The sequence below is a fragment of the Cygnus atratus genome, chromosome 3 (assembly GCF_013377495.2).
Source record: "Cygnus atratus isolate AKBS03 ecotype Queensland, Australia chromosome 3, CAtr_DNAZoo_HiC_assembly, whole genome shotgun sequence".
Classification (NCBI taxonomy): Eukaryota; Metazoa; Chordata; class Aves; order Anseriformes; family Anatidae; genus Cygnus; species Cygnus atratus.
In genome coordinates this window covers 82140690-82160475 of record NC_066364.1, presented here as the reverse complement: position 1 = coordinate 82160475, position 19786 = coordinate 82140690, and the positions used below count along the sequence as shown (strand labels likewise).

The window sequence follows — 19786 nt, the reverse complement described above, 5'->3', positions numbered from 1 at the left end:
TGAAAGTGAGTGTTTTTATCACTGTGTTTTCAGTACTAGATCTTGAAGATTTTAGCTTAATTATTTAAGCAGGAAGTACCGAGAAATAAATTCTACTAAGAGTGTAAATGATGACCATAAGATAAAATGCAAATCTACACTGAATGGGATTGCATTTTTAAGTGTTGAAAGAAATTAAAAGATACTGAAGATGGATCTTTCCCTTATACTCCTCACTGCATCCCCTTTCAGCTTTCTTGAACACATAAAATAATGTTTGAAAGCCATTTAAAGCTGTTTCACTGTATGAGTTCATCACAACGTTTTCTTAAAACACAATGTAGTACAGCTAGATGTGGTAAAATAAAGAGGAACCAAGAGGCATACGTAAACAAGCATGTCTCTAAACATGCTTTTTCAGAATAATGAAATTCTCGGTCATGGTTAGTAAAGCATTCAAAACATCTAACATGCAAGATATTAGTTGTCAGGTAGAACCATACAGAAATGACTCGATGTCATGGACTTGTAGATGGGATTCAGCCTCTTCAGTTTAAATTATGGGACTTTATAAATAGTTCATCTTTTGGTAAGAAAAGAGGAGGTGTCAATACCTCTGACAGACAGGAGGTACTTAACATTTAGAAACCTCATTCCTAGAGATTTAAGGATTTGTTCCCAAAATATCAAAGGCAATGCCTTTGCTGTTGGCTTTGATTTCATGCCTATGGTGACAGGAGAGATAATGTGAAAGAGCATGACTCTGAAGCTTTCTGGAACTGAAAGAAATTCCAGTCTGTTAAAAATCTGAATACTTTAATTTTATATTGCTTTACAATGCCCCAACACATCAAAATTATTTAGGAAGTCTTTTAGTTAATGGTGGTTTCTGTAGCTGTGTCTGAGGAACCTGAGAGACAGGAGGCAACTCACAAGAGGCCTCTTAGTTAAAGTGAAGAAGAAAATCAAGGATTCCCAAATCCTGGTCAAGTGCTTCATCTGCTAAATGAAACTTTTTGCTCTATTCCCAAATTCTGGTGGGATCTTATCACTGTTTATGTTTTTAGTTTTTTTACTTTTTTTCTTTCAAGTTTGAAACAGAATCATATTGTACTGTTTCTATACATATCATCTGCAGCCCCTTAATTTTGCCTGAGTAAAGACTAGCTGTGCAATGTATTTACTTTGTTCATCCAGAAGTAGGAATCTGCATTGTTTTTTGCTTGCAGACTACCTCTAATTATTGTGTTTTAATTTATTAGTGTAGATTTCTCTGGTAGGGTAGTTACTCTGTGTAGGGACATATAGTTTCTCCAGTAAGTATCCCATTTCTTCTAGCAGTTATTCATCTCTAATTTATTTGGAGTGTGAGATAGTTCCTGATGAATGTTCCCATGCACTGGTTCAGAACGATCTGAAGTAGAGTAGGCCTTATGTTGTTAACCTCATTACATCTCATTCTTTAAACTGGTAAAACAGTTAAACTGGTGATGGAGAAAATGTACTTTAAAAACATTTGGGATTTTTTGAGTAAGAGAGGATGTTACTAAGCTTCTGTTTTGAGGGTAATCTTATCTGAAACTTGGGTCCCAAAGTTTCTAAGACCCACATTCAAGCTACTGGTTTGATCCAACTGGATTTAGTAGAGACTCCCACTCAGTCCAGTTTCATTTGTATTGTGATGACAGGTTAATATGCCCACTCCGGTGGAGGCAAACCACAGAAATATTTTTACAGGCAGATTATTTATCCTGAGGTCAAACTTGTCTTAGTTAAATACTCTATGAAGTTGTTTTACTGTTACAGATTTAATTAGGCTTTCTGACCCCATAGAAAAGACAAGTAAGGCTGGCATGAAAGTTGTCCAAACTTATAGTTAGGTTGGTAAATACAGGAATTACCACAAGTAATTCTTTTGTTTTGTCAAAACAGAAGTAAAAGGTTGTTACTTATCTGTTTACTTTCTTACTTGTATGAAGGATGGGTAGTGCTTGCCAGAAACATATTGCTAATGAGCCTGAAGGAGGGTTACATGGATTCTTACTGAGTCTACTGCAGTGTTGGCAACTGATTAACTCACCTTGGTATACAGAATGTGTAGCTGGCAAACTAGGAAAATAGTGTTATCTAGGATGCACTCTCGGTATGCTGAAGGGAAAAATGCAAGAGAAGAAAGATCTTAGAAGAAAAAAAAATAAAAATCCAAGAAATAAGAAATTCAGAAATAGCAACAAAGTGACTTGGACTTCAGTAAGTGTAAACAAGCTGCAAGCTAGATAGAAGCAAATTCTATTCCGCTTACGTGGATGGATTTGTAATGAGATATTTGTTTTTCACAGGTTTAATTGCTGTACTAGATTATGAAGTTATCCTGGTATTTGCTGTACTTTAAATATTTTCAGAACATGCAAATGCCACATGAGGCCTTCTGAGGTCATGGCAATGAATTGAAGCACTAGAGGTTCTTACTCTGTCAGTTAGGTCACTCAAAGCTGTAAATCCCATTCCTTCAGCTAACTGGTAACACCCCTCTTGGCACAATCACAGTCAGCTAATGCATCCTGGCTCTCACTTGTCTTTAGTGGGATGAGCAGTGTTAGATATTGTGCAAGAACTACTAAATGTTAGATTATACTGATTACATGAAAGAAGGCAACAATTTTAAATGTGTTAGATTCATTTGAAATGCTGCTGTCTGGAAGACTGAACAAAGGGTAAAGAAGAGAAACTCTTCAGGTTAAGTAAGTACACATCAGTTTGAGGTATTATGTCTTGTCCAACCCTATGGCTGATTTAGTGATAGAAAGGTGTGTGTGGTGTACGTACTTCCATTATGCACTCACCGTGCCCAGAGTATCCTTAACATTATAGGTTTATGTCAAACCCCCATTTACTGTTTACCCCTTTGAGCCTTAATCTGAGCCTTAATCCACAAGTTTCTTCTTGACCTATTTGACACAGTAAAGCAGTTGCCTGATGTTACTTTCTCATTTGGCTTGTTTGCACAGAAAATCTAAGGTGCAGGACTGCAGGTTTGCTGAAAGAGGACAAGCAATGTCTCTCCTATCTTCGGGTGACGGAGTCCTTCCTGACAGTGTGGAGTCATCCCTGTACTGGAAAATCACTGTTGTGGGAAATGTATTTTGATACTCTTTGAAGTGGACATTCAGAGCACTCCATCGATTGGGTTCAATATATATGCTATCTATTTGTGGGGCTAGATAATTCTGTAAGATGAGTGTTACTTAATTTTGTGATACTCATCATCCAGCCCTGTTTCTCATTGGTTGTTCTCTTGGTTATTTTAGCAGCTGTGATTCCACAAGCTTGTACTGTGTTGAGAGAGGAAAGTATTCAAGATACCAACTAGAATATTTTTGTGTATCATTTGCAACGGCAAAAGCAGCACTTTAGTCATATGTTCTGCTCATCATAGTTAATACCTAGAATGAGTCTGTACTTCTGGCAAAACAAAATCTGTCTCAAAAATAGCATTCCTCACTTAATTCTTTAATGCAGTGTTTTGCCTAAAATCCTAATCTTTCCATAGCAAAAATAAATGCACAAATGATTAGGTGTGCTTTAATCCTGAAATTATTTTGTTTGAAATCCGTTTTGGGTTATAAATTACAGTGTGTCTGATTTTAATATTATTCTCATCTCGTTGTATACACAGAGAGAGTATAATAGTATGTGAGTACTGGAATTGGTTTCTAACAAAAGAATATATCCTTTCCTAGTTGTGTACCCTGTAGACTAAACAAAAGGTTATATAGCCATCATTCACAATTCTCAGAGCTCACGTATTTCAAATCTGTTAATGAGTGCTGCTCTACTTTCTTTTGTGGTGCAAACATAATTTGACAATAAAGACAATATTTCTAATCAGAAGGAATATGACTGCAAAGAAAAATAAAATGTAGATACAGTAAATGTCAAACTGACTAAATTGGACAAGTACAGAACGTTCAAACCTGATTTGCTTTCAAGTGTCAAAATTATGAGAATTCAGAAGCTATTGTTTTGATGGTAAAATATCCTCTTTTTAAAAAAATGATATTAATTCCATTAATTCCTTTTTTTTTTTTCCTGAGGCAATTAAAGTATGGTTGGATTTTCTGTAACAGCATATCATGAACTTGTAAGGGGAGGTTTTTTTTTTTTTTTTTTTTGTAAAAACAGAGAAAAATTAAGCATGACAGAAGGGGATAGTTAATTTTTATCTCTTTAATTCCTTTAGAACAACTAATAGAGTCCTAGAGCTGATGTGATCATTACAAACGTTGAAAGGAAGTTATCACAAAATGTGTTCTCCTTTTAATTATACTGCAACCAGACAAACTCTGATATAGAAAATGTCACATTGGAATGGGTTTCTGTTTCACAAAGCACTGGAACGTACTCTTAGCTACATCACCCACTGTCTTTTGATATGTCAGTCCACTGTCTTTTCAGGTGAATTAGGTGTAGATACTTTCATTTTCTTTGGAAGTTCCAGACTTAAAGTTTACCAAGTATTTAAGTGCTTTGGTGAATAAAGGTTTGTTGAAATAGCTCCTGAACACAGCAGAGGATCCTGGAGAAAATAGGGCAATGTAGAATGGGAGTGAGAGAAAAAGTCTGAGTATGTGTATGAGTTAAATGGCAGGAATTTGTATATATCATGAAACATATACTCAGTCACAGGATAATTGGATTTTGAATTCACCTTAGAATTAGGCAGATATAGAGTCCTATACTGGAAAAATTCTGGGAATGTTGAGAAATTATAAATTAAATGGTGGCAAGTTTGGCATTCTTTGCAAAATACCTGTGATAGTTTTAGTTACTCTTTTATTTAAGTATACTCTTGTTTAATAAATAGCAGAAATATTTTTTTCAAAAGAAAAAAAGATTTGACCAGACTTGACCAGACAAGATTTGACTTGTTTGCCTATTTTTTTCTTAGCAAATACATTTTTTTCCCATTCAGATTGAAATAAATTTCAAAACCATAAAACCTTTTGCAAAACAAGAGCTTGTAGCCTCCACATAGGTCCCCTCAGGATTTTTTACAAAAAATGCATGCAGAACTTCTCCTTGCTGAATAAGAACACCTATGAACTGTGTTACTCTTAAATTTTGTCATGTTCTGATAAGAAGCTTTACTAATTTGTATAATTAATGAAAGATGAAAAAATGCTGCGTGACACGGAGAAATACCTCATTTTGCCTCTGAAGAGTAGGCTAATTCTTGTATGTTTTGCTTATATAAACCTGTAGTTTGCACTACAGTTCCCAAATGGCTACTTCATGAGTGGTATCAGGTAGCTTTGACATGACAAATTACTTCTGTGTGTGATCTTCTCAAGAGCAGTGTAAAAGATGAATAGGCTTGAAACTTCTACTGGCTCAAAGGAGATGATAAGATTTTTAATGAAGAGGGAAAACATCCTGGGGTTACTGGAATGTTGGTTGCTAAATTTTTACAGAAAATGGTTTAACTACTTTGTTTCATTTGTTCAGTACACTCCTTAAAATATATATTTTTTCATATAGAATGTACAATGATTTTATTGTCTGTTGACTTTATCCTTTCTCTTTTCTGTAACCTTTGCTTGATTGATCAATAATTCAGCAATTAATTTGTTTTCCTTTCATTTACACTGTTCTTATAATGAAAATGGGTGAATTAGATATGCTTCAAAAACAGACACAGCCAGAATATCCATGACTCTCTAGTTTCTGTCTGTTCAGATTAGGCAAAATAAAATACTGTTTTCAAATAAATTGTGTAACATAAGGTGAACAAAACTATTGTGAAACCAGTCCATCTGTTGTGTAATGCTACACTACTGTATTACATCAGCAGCCCTTCATCAACAAAAAAAATATTAAAGCCAAATGTTATTGATTACTGAAAGCTTACCATACTGTAATACAGTTATTCAGAACAACTTTGTTATGAAAATATAGATCTAAAAGTTACTGCTAAAATTCTGTTTTGGTGATAGCAATTGTATTTCTGTATTTAATGGAGTTTAATGTCTCATAACAATTTAAAGACCAGGAGAGATAAACATTTAGTTTTTAAGCAGTATCTCAATTCCCTAGATGATGAAATGTTAGAAGTCCAGCTTGTCTTCTTCAGTTTTCCATCACCCCAGGGTAGATAGCAGTGCAGAAATCACCAAACAAGTTAGGCTTCATCTTCTAAAGTGTTCTTCTTGCAGTTTCATTGTGAATGGAGGAGTAATCATGTGCTTTGATCAGCATCATCATCAGCTCTTCTCCAGAGCAGGCCTCAAAATCCTCAAAATATACACAGGCTCATTTTTTAAATTGGTATTCCATTTTCTTGTCATTTTTTGCCCTGAAATGTTATTACTCACAAAATGTTTTTTTTTTTTTTTTTGTAATTGTCAATTACTTCTAAGAATAATGATATATGTATTTTTTAAAATAAAATTCTCCTTCTTGCTTGGCAACAGCTAATTCTAAAACGATATGCTGTTGTGATGCAGCTTTGTTGTGTTTTGGATCATCTGACAAGCCATGAAAAAGGTTTCCAACCACACAAATTTGGACTTAAAACCATTAATAATAGATGACATAAGAAAGCTATACCAACTTAGAAAACATCTGTTTTGTGTACTTCAAGATTGAGTGACAATATTTTGGAATAAAATAATTGTTTTCCTGGGAAATGCCTCTTTGTTTAGGTAGCTTAATATATTGTGACTGCTATATCCTACAGCTAATAGTTTTGTGAATGTTTTTTATGAAGTCACAATTGCTCATTAGCTACCTGTTACATTGCATCCCCAATAAAAATCTGTGTTTGTGTTTTATTCTTTAAAATGTTGGCCTGTACACTGATCAGGGTACCAGTCAGTTCTTTTTTTTTTTTTTTTTTTCTTTTTTTTCCTGTCGAATATTGACATTTTGCTTTTGTTACTCCTTGGAAAAAAACTCAAACCTTTTAAACATTTTTGCAGTATTGTTCTGAAGTGTCCATTTAGGATCACAGAGTTCAGCTTTTCAGTTGAGCTTCCCTAAATCACTGCCTGCAGAATGCAGAACTGTGTGGTATCTTCAAGGTGTTCCATTCAATATTGCATGAATTTATGTTATGGGGATTAACCTTTATCCATTCTTTAATTAGAGGTCACTGACAGTTGTGGCCTTTAAACATGCCACATGATTACAGGTTAATCACAGGAGTTCAAAGTATGCTTTTAGTTTTTCCTTCATCCAGAAAGTACAAAAAAAAAGCTCAACTAAGTTCTGTTTCAGCAGATCATTTATTATTATTTTTCCAGCATTTTCGGTGCAGACACTGTATTTCATACTCAGAAATACTTACTCTCTCCCAGGGAGGAGCACATATTGTAACATAACCTTGTAGAAAATTCTTTGCAATACTGCAGTTGTTGACATCTGAGCTGCCAGTAACTTATCTGATTTTGAATATTCTATGTGGTTTAAGTAAACTTTATATGAAGAGTATGCTTTTTTCCTCTTTAAAAGAACATATCTAGGAAGGGAATTATTTTCATCGGCTTTATTTTTACATAGTTCAGCACTGTTGGCAGGTGGATGTTTTTTCTTTTATAGCAGCCTAGCTGTGTCTCAGTAAGTGCATGTTCATTAATGGTCCCTTGGACTATAAACTTGTCTGGGTAATGCAAGAAACAAGTCCAGGGGGACCATTTGTCTGAATAGGATAAACTCAAGTCTCAATAATACTTGCACAGAACTGGCATTGATTTTTAAGCAAATTCAAAATAATCTTATTTTTAACAAATGGTGAAGGCTTGCCCTGCGCTCATTTGATGTAAGCACATTCCTCTAGTGTATACAGTACCACTCTGGTTTTGAAACCAATCTGGGACATTATATATATGCTGTATCTGACACAGTACAAATAAATAGGATGAATAAATTTGCATCTTAATTAGAAATTCACCACATTTCTACAAATGCAGATGTAAGAGTGAAGATGGGTAACGCCTCAACAGAGAATATTGCACTACATATGAAGCCAGAACTTCTTTGGCCCTCCATGAGTGCCCTGTTTGAGGAGAGAGCACGAACAATTTGCTCACACCAATGACTTCATTCTGCAGTTAGAAATGACCACAAGGCAGAGTTTTCAGTGTCATAGCTATATGTAGTAAATTAAACTCTTTAACTGTCTCCATTACTTCCCTTTAACATGACTGGAAACTCATGTTGATTTGTCATTTGATTTTATGGTGTCAAATATGTACTGCAGGAACAGAGGTTTTGAAGAGGATGGGACCAGTCTAAAAATTTGTATTCTTTTCATTGAATAAGTTATTTTCTAATTTGATGTTTATCAGAGAGTACTTAGGGCAGCTCCCTGCTCCTATACATGTTAGTCATTGCCAGTTTGATTTAGTTAGTCAGTGACAGTTAGTCATTGCCAGGTTAATCTTACATATTTTAAGCCATCTTTCAGTTTTGGACTTTAGACAAAAATTTAAATGTACTTTTCTGTGCTTGTGGATGCTTTAAACTTTGTTTTCATCCCAAGTGGGAAGGAAGAGTTGAAATAACCCAATTCTGCATGAAAGCAAGAATGCTAAAATCTTGGATATAGAGCTGACACACTACTTCATTTCTACATGATTTACAAAAAGAGTTATCATCACTCCTGAACTGATTTGGTTTAGTTTGGTGAGTACCACTGGCAATCAGCTTGCCTGTATCTGTGCTCATCGGTGCAGCCTCCTGGGAGTTGTAGTTCCTGTATTTTGTGCTCTTTTCTTCTCTGTGATACAGCTTGATTAGCTGAACAAAGTCCCCTGGTTCACTGAGTCAGGCAGCTCTCAGGTGGCACTGTGATGATTCAATTAAAGGAGGATATGGCAGTGATTGTTGGCATGTGTAGTCCAGGTAAAGAGTGGCTCACAGGGAAGAAAGAGACTGTGAGGCTCCTAAAGCGTAGCTCTGATGACGTAGTTTAGCCATTCATGTAAACATACAGATTTTTGCCTCTGTGAAGCACAGCAAAAGACATTATTCCAAATTCTCTGTACCCGGCAATTTCAGGCTTTTTACCTGATGGGAGTCTCAACAGAAATTCTTTAGTGGAATTGGCAGCGTGTGAGGGAGCATATACGGTACAATGGACTTTCAATAGAGGATTACTGTTGAAAGCAAGAGCAGATACAGATAATTTATTATCAGTATAATACCAGCAGGGTGATAGTATATAGTTAGTGTGTGTTGGAAAATGGAAGAGCAGCCATTACATTGTAAGGACCCTTGCAGCTTTCTCCCACCCTGCTGGCTTTGCTCAGCCCGTGTTGCTTTGTGTGTGTCTCTCTGCATGCAGGGCCAGCCAGCTGCTGGCCAGCTGCACTGAAAAGCTCTGACTGTCATTTGTTTAAACAAGGAGGGAAAAAAATGTCTAGGGAAACTTCTAAAAATTTTGTCAGCAGTGTTTTTTCCATTGGGTTGTGTCCTGTAAAGATAGCTTTGCTGAAAATAAAATGTAAGAAGTTATTACATGTTGTACCTTGTGCTTTGTTAAAAAGTTTGGATGAGGTCTGTAGTTAGTTCCACTGGGTTACTTTACTCCTTCATTTAGACAGAACAAAGAAGAAAGATTTTAGCAAAGTCAATGGCAAAGTTCCAGTGTGGGTGGACACCAGTTCTAAGGTATGGCAACTGAGAACAAAGTTATGCTTAGTGTTTTTCTTGTGTTGCTTGGTATACTTTTAATTCCCTGGCACTGAAATTCATTTTAAGATATGATCACAGGAAAGAATTGAGATTTCTTTAAATGTGTAAGTAGATCAAGGCTTTGAGCTTTTGAATCTTCTGAGCTTTAGTTAGTTACATTGGCTTCTTTTTCTAGTCTTTAAATCCTCGTATCTGGTTACCATCTGTATGTGAGGTTGATTTAGGCTTGCTTTTAAAGGAAGAAAACAATTTTGTACTGCACTGACAAACTTTTAAAGTTTTGTCTCTGAATTCATACAAAAAAAATGCTTATCAAGCAGTGATGCTGGAGTATGGTGCAAGAGGATAATTTTTGCAAGATGTGGATGCTTAGCAATGAAATTCATACTTAGATTTAGAAATTTAGAGGTCTGGGTCACCCCAAATCACATGTCTTTGAAATCTAGAGCTACAGAAATTCTGCTCTTAGGAGTTGGATTTCACCTAGCTGTAAGTAGCTAACAGATACTAGTCCTGGTTTGTTGTCAAGACTTCCACTGTCAGCAATGGAGAAAGACGAAACACCTTTGGGTAGTGACTGATTAAAGAAAAAGGAGGCAAATTATACCCCATATGTCGGAAACCTCTTGCAATCCTATCAATTAGGAAAATAAGGCAAATAAGCGTAGTCCTTCCAGGGACGTTTAGCAGATCACACAACTGAGAACCATCACCTTTGCTTCCCACTTGGCAACTTTCAATCTATTTCTCCTGCAGGCAGATACTACTGGTGGTAGGCCCCTGGGGTAAGTCAAGTACATCTCCATGCCTAGTTCTCAGTGAGTTTGGATCAGAGTCAGAATTTGTATTAGGTGGCGGCTCCTGCAACCTCTCTATTACAGGATCTCACTATCACCCTTCTTTTTCTTTTGCTTCATATAAGATGCGTTGTCACTGTAGTTGTAGAGTTAGTCTTTGAAATAAAGTTGAGAGAGCCCTTGTATGTCCAGATCAAGATTGCAAATTATCTTCACAAGGAGGCAAGTGAGGTTTTAAATATTAATATTGTGTTTTAAATTTGATCTGAGTTGTCTGTGCAACAGAAAGTGAGTTTTTCCAGGTTTAGAACAGGCTCACTAGTAAAAAAATGGCACATTTTTTGATGTATACAGTTATTTATAAAAGCTCCTGTAGAATCTTTGCTGCATTGTGAACTTTTTTCTAGGTACACTTTCTCTATTAATTCTGTAATGATGACTGAGAAGTGGTAAGAAGTGGGCTTATACAGCTTCCTTTTCTTGTGCACATTTAGCTTTGTTTGCAGGGAGATCAGGAGGCAGCTGTTTGTGCACTCATTTTCTTTGAGTTCTCTGAGAAGGCTTAGGGCTAAAAAAAGAACCACAACATTGCATGGTCAAAGGCAGTCAAACTTAGCCAGGTAAGCATATGACTGGGAAAGCCTGCTTGTAAGGTGAGATGAGGCTGCTTAAGTTTCACTTTTGAGTAACTCGGATGCAAGCAATGATACATCAAGACGGAAAATTACTGTATTAGGCAGAAGCTTGTGTTTCCCAGATTAGACTTCTTAAGCAAAATTAGATGAAGATTTTCTTTTATCATCCTAATTAAACTATTCTGCCCTTTTCATTGTCTTGGGTCACTGTTGATGAATGGCAGCCTTGAGTGCTGCTTCCCAAATATAATTAAAGGAGGACATGTTTTTCTGTGCAAGAGATCATACATTTGCTGCATTTAAATCAACCAAAACTGCGGAAATATGGACTGCATGTAATTGAATTTAAATGGTTGACGTGCACATGCTGGATTAGATATTTTTGAATCTTTAATTGAAGCTTTAAAAAAAAATACATTGCATTTTCTTATTTTTTAAGATTTAAGAAGATCATAAACCACAAATGACCTTTTAGATTTTCTGGTTGAAAAGGGACAAGACAAATAAGAACTTTGTAATCCGACTCACAGACAAGAAAGAATTCCAGGTCAACAATAACTGATTAGGAGTCGTGTGTTGTGTTGTGTTATACCTTGTTTCAGATCATTTCCACTCATTATGCAGTAATCTTTGTACACTGAATTAACCAGGCAGTTGACAACAATGATGTGTGGAGTGTGAACTGCCTTTTTCATAGAGGGTGTTCCCTGCTGACATGGAACAATATTCTGAGCTGGACATGCAGGGGAGGGTGTAATTTTGCAGTACAGTCATACTAAATCTCACTTGGCTAATAAAGTTTTACAAAGTTTAAATCCTGTCCATGAAGCAAGTTCAGGAAAGTATATGTGAATGTCAGTTACCAATTTATTCTATATACCCTCAGAAGATCGACTACTGACAGCATGAGGAATGCTAAGCATTGAATGTTTTGCACTCTTGCACCATTCCTGAGAAAGAAGTTACTGCATATCAGTTTCTGGAATATTATGTTCCAGGATTGAGTCCTACAATTGTAGGAGTACTTATTATAATGCAAATGTATTTTTATCATGTTGCCTTATGTTGCCCACTATAGCATATATTATTATTTAGTCTGCAGTTCTAGCAATATTCCTCTAAGTTTACACTGCATATGCAGAATTTATCATCGAATTTACTTCTGTTCATTTCCATAGAACACCCATACACCTATGGGTATAGTTTTATGTTCTTGCTTAAAGCAAAGATACTAACCTGAATTTGAGCGACTTCTTTTTCATTTAGGAGCTCATTAAAACAGTTTCCCAACTGGATATAGAAAGAGCTGAAACAAGCTTTCACTTATTGTATGGATAATAAATGTAGGGACAGATTCCATTTTGCAGACAACAGTTTGTCTACTTGACAGTTTCTTCAGAACATTATTACTAGCCTTTTTTATTTAAATAATTAAATTCCACATCAGATGAAAGTCCTGAAATGATTTAGTATTTGATTAATCGTTACAAAGAACATTGCTGCCTTTCTTTGGAGTTACATTTGTATATTCTTTAATTGAGAGGAATAGACTCAGTCTTCAACATCTTGCTCTATGCTACGCTAACAATGTCTGCTTCTTTTGGGTGCTTTTTATTTCAGACTAGTCCACTGGATTTGTGTTCCTTGGGTTGTTAATGTGTGATCTGTTAGTTGATGGAGCATATGAACCTCCAGATGCATTCTGTGTAAACAGGTTTTCCATAAGCAGTGGAATTTATTGATTTTTTTTTTCATTTTTGGTATAGATTTTTGTTCTTTTTTCCTAAGTAACTTGTGGCCCCAGCTCCCTCTCTCTTCCCTGACTCTGTACAACATCCCCATTGGGCAAATTAATTCACAGCTGCTAATAATGCTGATTTGCTGCTTGCTGATTTGAGTCATCTGACTTCTGCAGATAAAAAGGGACAATTTGGTATGTTTTTCTCTTTGTCTCAACACCACTCATCCACAAATTTTAATTTTTTTTTTTTTTTTTAGGAACTTACTGGGAAACAGAGTTAAGACAGCATGTTTTTTTAAAGATTTGACTAATAATAAGAAATGCTCAGTCATGCAGAAACCCTTTTTTCATATGGAGTATGTTGGTAATTTAAGGAAGGAGGAGGGATAATTGTAATCGATTTTACCAGAATATTATTTTATATTTTGAGAGGTTAGGTATTCAAAGAAGGAAAGGGAAGAAAGGTGGAAGTTATTTCGTATGTAAACTTAAATTATGAAATGTGCAAGAATAAAACTAGCATTGTTGGCTCTAATATTCTTTGTGTTTTCCAACAAAGGGACTTGTTCATAGTTCACAACAAAGCAGATTTCTGTGTTGAGTTTAAAATACAAAATACACTGGCCAAATTATCCTATAAAATTGAGTTAGAAAAAATCAGTTATCGCATGTGGAAAATATGGAAAAAAATATACATCAAAGTGATTTAAAATAAAGCTGTATCCACTCCATTACCTACTAAAAAAAAAAAAAGAAAATGTTTCTGGCCTCGTTGTCTTCAGGGATGCAAAATTGCATCACGATGTAATTTTTTCCTCTTCTCAAAAGAAAATAGGGAATTTTTGCTTTGAACTTAAAAGCTCTATTTTTGTTTTATAACAGCCTTTTTGACAGCTGTGTCAGTACCATGCAAGGCTGAATGAGTTTATTCTATTAGGTACAATACCAGTAATACAATCAAACGTGAAGTTCTGTATCCAGCAATGGTATTTGACTACCTTTAAATATTTTAACTATATCTCTTTTGCCTTGGTATCTCCTTCTCAAAAAACTTTGAAAACATACATTAATTTATTATCGTCTATGCTAAAGTACTTCCAATACTTTATCCTGATCAATAAAAATACAAACTATAAATTGTAAACTAAAAAAAAAAAAAAGTATTAATAGACCCTTCATTTTCAAAGATTGGTCTAAGATTTCTTGGAGAAGTACTTTTAGGTAATAATTCTGGATTTCTTTATTCTTTCCATTTTTTTTTTTTTTTTTTTACTCTGTTTGCAGATGGAAGATGTCATAGCCCGCATGCAAGATGAGAAAAATGGGATTCCTATTCGTACAGTCAAAAGTTTTCTTTCCAAGATCCCCAGTGTCTTTTCTGGTAAGAGTCAAAGTGAATTTGATATTATTTGAAGTTCCCACCCTATTATGTAAGGGGATGCTCAAATGACAAGTATTTAACTGAGTGCTATGTGAAATACTGTGAGTGCTATTCACAGTCACTTGGTCTGAAGGAGACATTGACTGTCCTTTCAGTACTTTAATAATAGAAATTGTGTATATGTTTCATGTTGGAATGTGCCCTTACAGAGATGATTTTTCCAGTAGACTAGTGAAGGGAATACTTAATTTATCGCAGAAAGTCAATTATCTGAAGATGGCTTTATTTTTATTGCAGTTTTTCTGCATTGACGATCTGATTTTTAACATGTTTTTACGGCAAGTATAGAGAGTTTAGAGTATAGGCCAGTGTACGAAGGTAAGAACTGCCACAACAACAGCACAAAAAGAAAATCATCACAGTATTGTGCGACTGATACTGACTTGTGGCTGTATATATTTCATACAGAGCTTATGATCTGCTTTGGTGGGCTTGGGCTGCCTGTATGCAGGAGGCTAAGAATTAGTTGTCTATGGTGACTTGCAAAATATCTGTAAACTTTATAGTTAATCCAAGTCAGTGTTGTCATATGCACAAAAATCTGTCAATTTATTTTTTAATTAACTAGTAACTAACTTTTCTTTGTTTGTTTACATATATTTGTATACATTTCTTCATTTATGAATGTGCGAATACACCTCCTTTATGCTACCACTGACTATGGAATTCCTTTGAAATAGATGCCATTGTTCAACCTACTTTTTCCATACTGTGGTGAGCTCTGTAAACAGTTGCAGTTATTGAAATGGAAAAGGTAATCCTTGCATATAAAATATCTACAAAAGCTTTTACTCTACAGAGTAGGAAGTGTAGTTCTATAATTTTAAACCTTTGGAATGTTTTTGCTAGTGATTTCGTCTGGTACAAAGAAGGAAAGGTCTTAAGAGTGAACAAAATTTCTTCATGATTTTAAAAGCTGCTCGTACAAAAACTAGGTTCTGAAGAATGGACCTTTATTTCCCATAAGTTAGTACCGCATGATATCCCATTAAATGATCCATGTTATTTTTCTGTGTGTTATTTTCTGTGCTATTGACTTCAACTTAGAGTACCGTAATTTGTCTATCAGGAGGTAGAATTTTATTTTTTTTCTAATTTATTATTTTTATTTTTACTAAAACAGACATCGTACTTTTTAAGGTTGTTTAAGAATTCACTGATACATTCATAGCATGCACTGATATAACGATTTCTGTAAATAATCAGAAGTATTAATTTTGTCAGCTGCAGGGAAGAAAAAGCATAGTAATTCATTTTTTCCCTTTTGAGGTTTTCTACCTCACCACCAGAAAAGCACAGCTGTCATTTGAGTTCCGTTAATATTTACTTTTCTTCAGTTAAAAAAAAAATATATATATATGTATGTCTATATGCTCATATATATATATATATATATATATATATATATCTGTGTATATATATGCAGACAGCTGCACAGAAAACTGTCCCATAAAAACTGGAACTTTACAACTGTTTGTTTGTGGGAAGAAACAAAATGGGTAGGTGTGCCACAGTTAAGTCATGTTCCTGCAAAACATGCTTTTGTTTATGCATTAGATAATACCTGTTAGAGTCCTTTAAGCAACTTAAAATTAAGGACATACATAAATTGTCCGTAGGATTAGATTCTTATGGGCTAGCATTGTGATTATGCCATACTAAAAATAGGAGAGGTATTTTTATTTTTGTTTACTTGTATATCATAGCATTGCTTCTAAAAACAACAGGTGAAAGACTAGTTGAGACAGCAGGCACTCTTTAATGCAGAGTTACTGACCATGTCTATTTGAGGATGAATGTATTAGCAAAATCAGTCTGGGGTATGGTATCTGAATTTGACCTTTTAATATAATGTTGTGATTATAATAAATAGGATGATGTAATTATATTATATAATTTGAGTCATTCCTTAAATGGTTTTACAAGTAAAATATATACACAGAGAAACATTTCAAATACAGATAATTCTCTATAGGCTGTACACATTATTGTGCTCCAGAAGAACATACACATATATGTACACATATAAAGATAAGTTAATTTCACCTCCTGAAATTTTGAAAAAAGGATGAATTATATTGCTTTATATTTCATGTATTTGTAGAGAGCAAATACGTTGCTTAATGTTGATATTTGGTGCATTTTTTCACAAGTGTGTGCAAGCTGCTTAAATTCAAATAAACCATTTTTATTCAATTTATTTCTTGAAATCTTTCAAAAAGAAATAATTTAGTTGAGGTTGCCTGATAAAAATATGCTTGGTTATGAGTTTGCAAGCTATTTGATGAAGAATGCAAACCCATAGATGTGTGGGACTTACTATTCCCATTTTTATCCACATTCAGGGGTGTATCAGATTGACTAAGCAGCAAATGTATCTGTGGCATAAATTCAAAGAGCTGGTGAATTGAAGACTAATTTGGATAACAGCATTCCAGTGACCTGCATCCAGGAGGTGAAATGGATAATGAAAAAAAAAAAAGCAATCCTGGACAGGTCTCCAATATGTCGTGTATGTCAAAATATAAATCTCTGAAAACAAGGGGGTAAATATGGAACACCTCAGAATTATTCTGCACTGTAGCTTCTTGGGTTGATGAACTAATGGTTTCGTCTTTATGGTGTGGGTGACAAATTGCCCAGAGAGGTTGTGGAGTCTCCTTCTCTAGAGATATTTTCAACCTACCTGGGCGTGATGCTGTATAACGTGTTCTGCTCTACGTGGGCATGCTTGAGCTGGACTAGATGATCTCCAGAGGTACCTTCCAACCTCAACCATTCTGTGATTCTGTGATTGCATTCAAAGCTTGTTTTACATCAAGATATGTATAATTCACAGAACAGATATTCTACAGTGTACATGACTAGCTACTTATATATTTATTTTTTTAAAGTTAGTCCAAGCAAATACTATATGTGGCGTTTTCAATATAGGTCTGTATTAATTAAATCTGACATTAACTGCCTTCTGGGGCCGTTGTAACAGTATGCTGTATGCCTGGTATGATTTTGGTCAAAAATATTTTTATAATAGATTCTAGCCCTTACAGAGTCTTGTTGAAGTACCTCATCCAGCTACTGCTTCTGAGGGTTAGTTCAATTAGGTCTTTGAACAGAGAGAACTGAAAATGTGCTATAGCAGATGGTCTTTGTAATGATGGTTCACCTCAGGCTGAGTCATCCACAATGTTATTTGCAACTAGGCTCAGCCTAGATGCAGCAAGTAGATGAATATGCGTGAGGAGCATTGTAGAAAACAGACTAATATACCATGCACCCTAGTACACAACTGGCTGAAAACAGATTTGCTAGGTTGTACTTTAAGTCCTACACTGATCACTTTTAATGGGAATTCTGCTGGAAATTGCTTTATGCAGACAAATAACATTGCAGACAATGTTATCTGTCTGCTTAAACATATATAATGCTATGGTGTAAGCTATCGTTCAAGTAACAGCTTCTTTGAGAGTGGAATAATCTATTTTTATGATGAACAATATAATATGCTTATCACCATTCACATTATTATCTTGAGTGTGAAAATCCATAGCCACACACTTTCTTTGAGCATTTTCGTGCTCATTTTCTCATTGCCTTCTGTATAGTGAATGTTTCTGAGAAAACGGAAGCAGGCTTTCAATTGTAGACCAATATTCCTTTATGAAATGTTCTCCCAGACTTCCGTATGCGTTATTTGTTTTGTCTGTGTCATTTTACTGATTTTTTTAGTAGCTACTAGGTCTCTTGATCATCTTGATCATCAAAAGTGTAGAACATAGACCATGATGAGAATTGAAGAAGAGACTGTGAAAAAGAAGACTCAACAATAACTGATAGCAAAATCTGAATTCAGTGAAGCACATGTGTACATCTCCTTAGAGACAGGTAACATTCAGCAGTGCTAATGGATAAATTAGAGGGAGTGTTTCACATATGAGGTGATGGAAAGACCAGTGAATATAATTTTAAAGGAGCTGTTTTATTTTTATTTTGCAACACAATGCAGATAATAGGTTTTCTTGAATGCTTGGTCCAATTCATTGGAATGTCTAGCATAGAATAGATTATCTCTGTGCTTTGATGTAGTCTTTCACTAGTCACTACGTAAGCTCATAACATTAATGGGGAGTTTAGTGACAATGGGGTTATTAAAATAATTTATTTCAAGATAAGATTTGTGAGCTACTAAGGCTACTATAGGATCTTCCATAGAATCCTACTTATATTATTGGCTTGAAGAAACTAGAAGAAATTGACTGATTTCCAAGTGCAGTTAGGATGCTGTAGGCTGAGTACTGCTCTTCCGCGTAAGTTCAGAATGAGTCCAGTATAAAATGATGGTACATGATAGAAGTTGGCAATGTAAACTAAAAGTTTGTATGGAGGTTGTTTACTCCATAAAGTATTTTGTATAGTGTTATTTAAACTTAAAACTGGTGAGCTGTACAGCTTTTCTTTTTGTTGTTGCTTTGTTTTGTTATAAAAGTGTATAAAAGAGTCAGAACTCTCTCTGAACTGAACTACTGAACTAAATTGGTTGTACATCAGTCTCTTGAGGGAGGGGCTGAGTCAGTTTTCTTGATAGCCTCGAGTATATTGCTACATGTCTGGCATACTTGTCTATAGCCGGGCTTGAAGTTGACACCAAAGTTTTTTCCATGTGGTTCTTGGGGTAAAATTCTAGTTATCAATGTCTGTGGATCTAAGTAATTTTCTGCCATTAACGCTGATGACCACAGTCATGGGAACTCAATGTTCAGAAGGCACATATCTGAAACAGTACTTGATAGCTGGCTACACTACAGTAATGCAGGATGCCCTGTAATTCTACAATCTGTAGTCTCTTGTAGGTGGAGTCATAGTTACGTTATTTATCAGATATATATTGTGGCTTTGATTTGAAACTTTAAAGGCTCCAAGGAGAAAAAATAAGCAGGAGAATTTGCTCTTTCTATGTGATTATGCATTTTGATGAACAAAAGAAGGGCTTGCTGTTGTTGTCTCCATGGTTTTAAAATGTTTTGGAGGAGTGAAGAAAATAGTTTATATAGACGTCTTGACAGTCAACAATAATAATTGCATGAAGATTGCCGTGTGCATTCTTTACTAATACTGATTAGAGCATTAGGAATAAAAAGAAGGCAATTTGCCAGGGACATGGTTCACCATTAGGCCTGGAAATGGATAAAAAACTTGCTTGAAATGATGAATGTAGGGAGTCTGACATATGAATCATAGGGATTAGAAGAAGCTCTAAAATATCATCTTTATTTTTACTAAGAAGAGAGAGCAAGTAAATGCCAATGTTTTGCTGTTCACTTTTGAGTAGAAAGAAGCATTCAGATTATGGATAAAGCAGTGCAGTAGTTGAGCATTTGTTTTGGGGGTCTTTGCAGGGTGCGTGGATTGGTCAGTATTAGTACCGAAAGCTTCATGAGCTAATCAGAACGTGGATATTTTGTTGAGATAAATATAGTGACAGATTGGTATCATATGGTTG

The 19786-nt window shown here is 35.1% G+C and overlaps 1 protein-coding gene across 1 annotated transcript in view; it reads left to right on the top strand.

The window, feature by feature from the left end:
- The window catches only part of RGS7 (regulator of G protein signaling 7), a 308925-nt gene that overhangs the window by 136634 nt on the left and 152505 nt on the right, over positions 1-19786 (top strand). The window contains exon 6 of the mRNA XM_035558119.2: positions 14130-14226. Coding sequence (XP_035414012.1) covers positions 14130-14226 — 97 coding nt within the window. The remainder of the gene's footprint in view (positions 1-14129; positions 14227-19786) is intronic.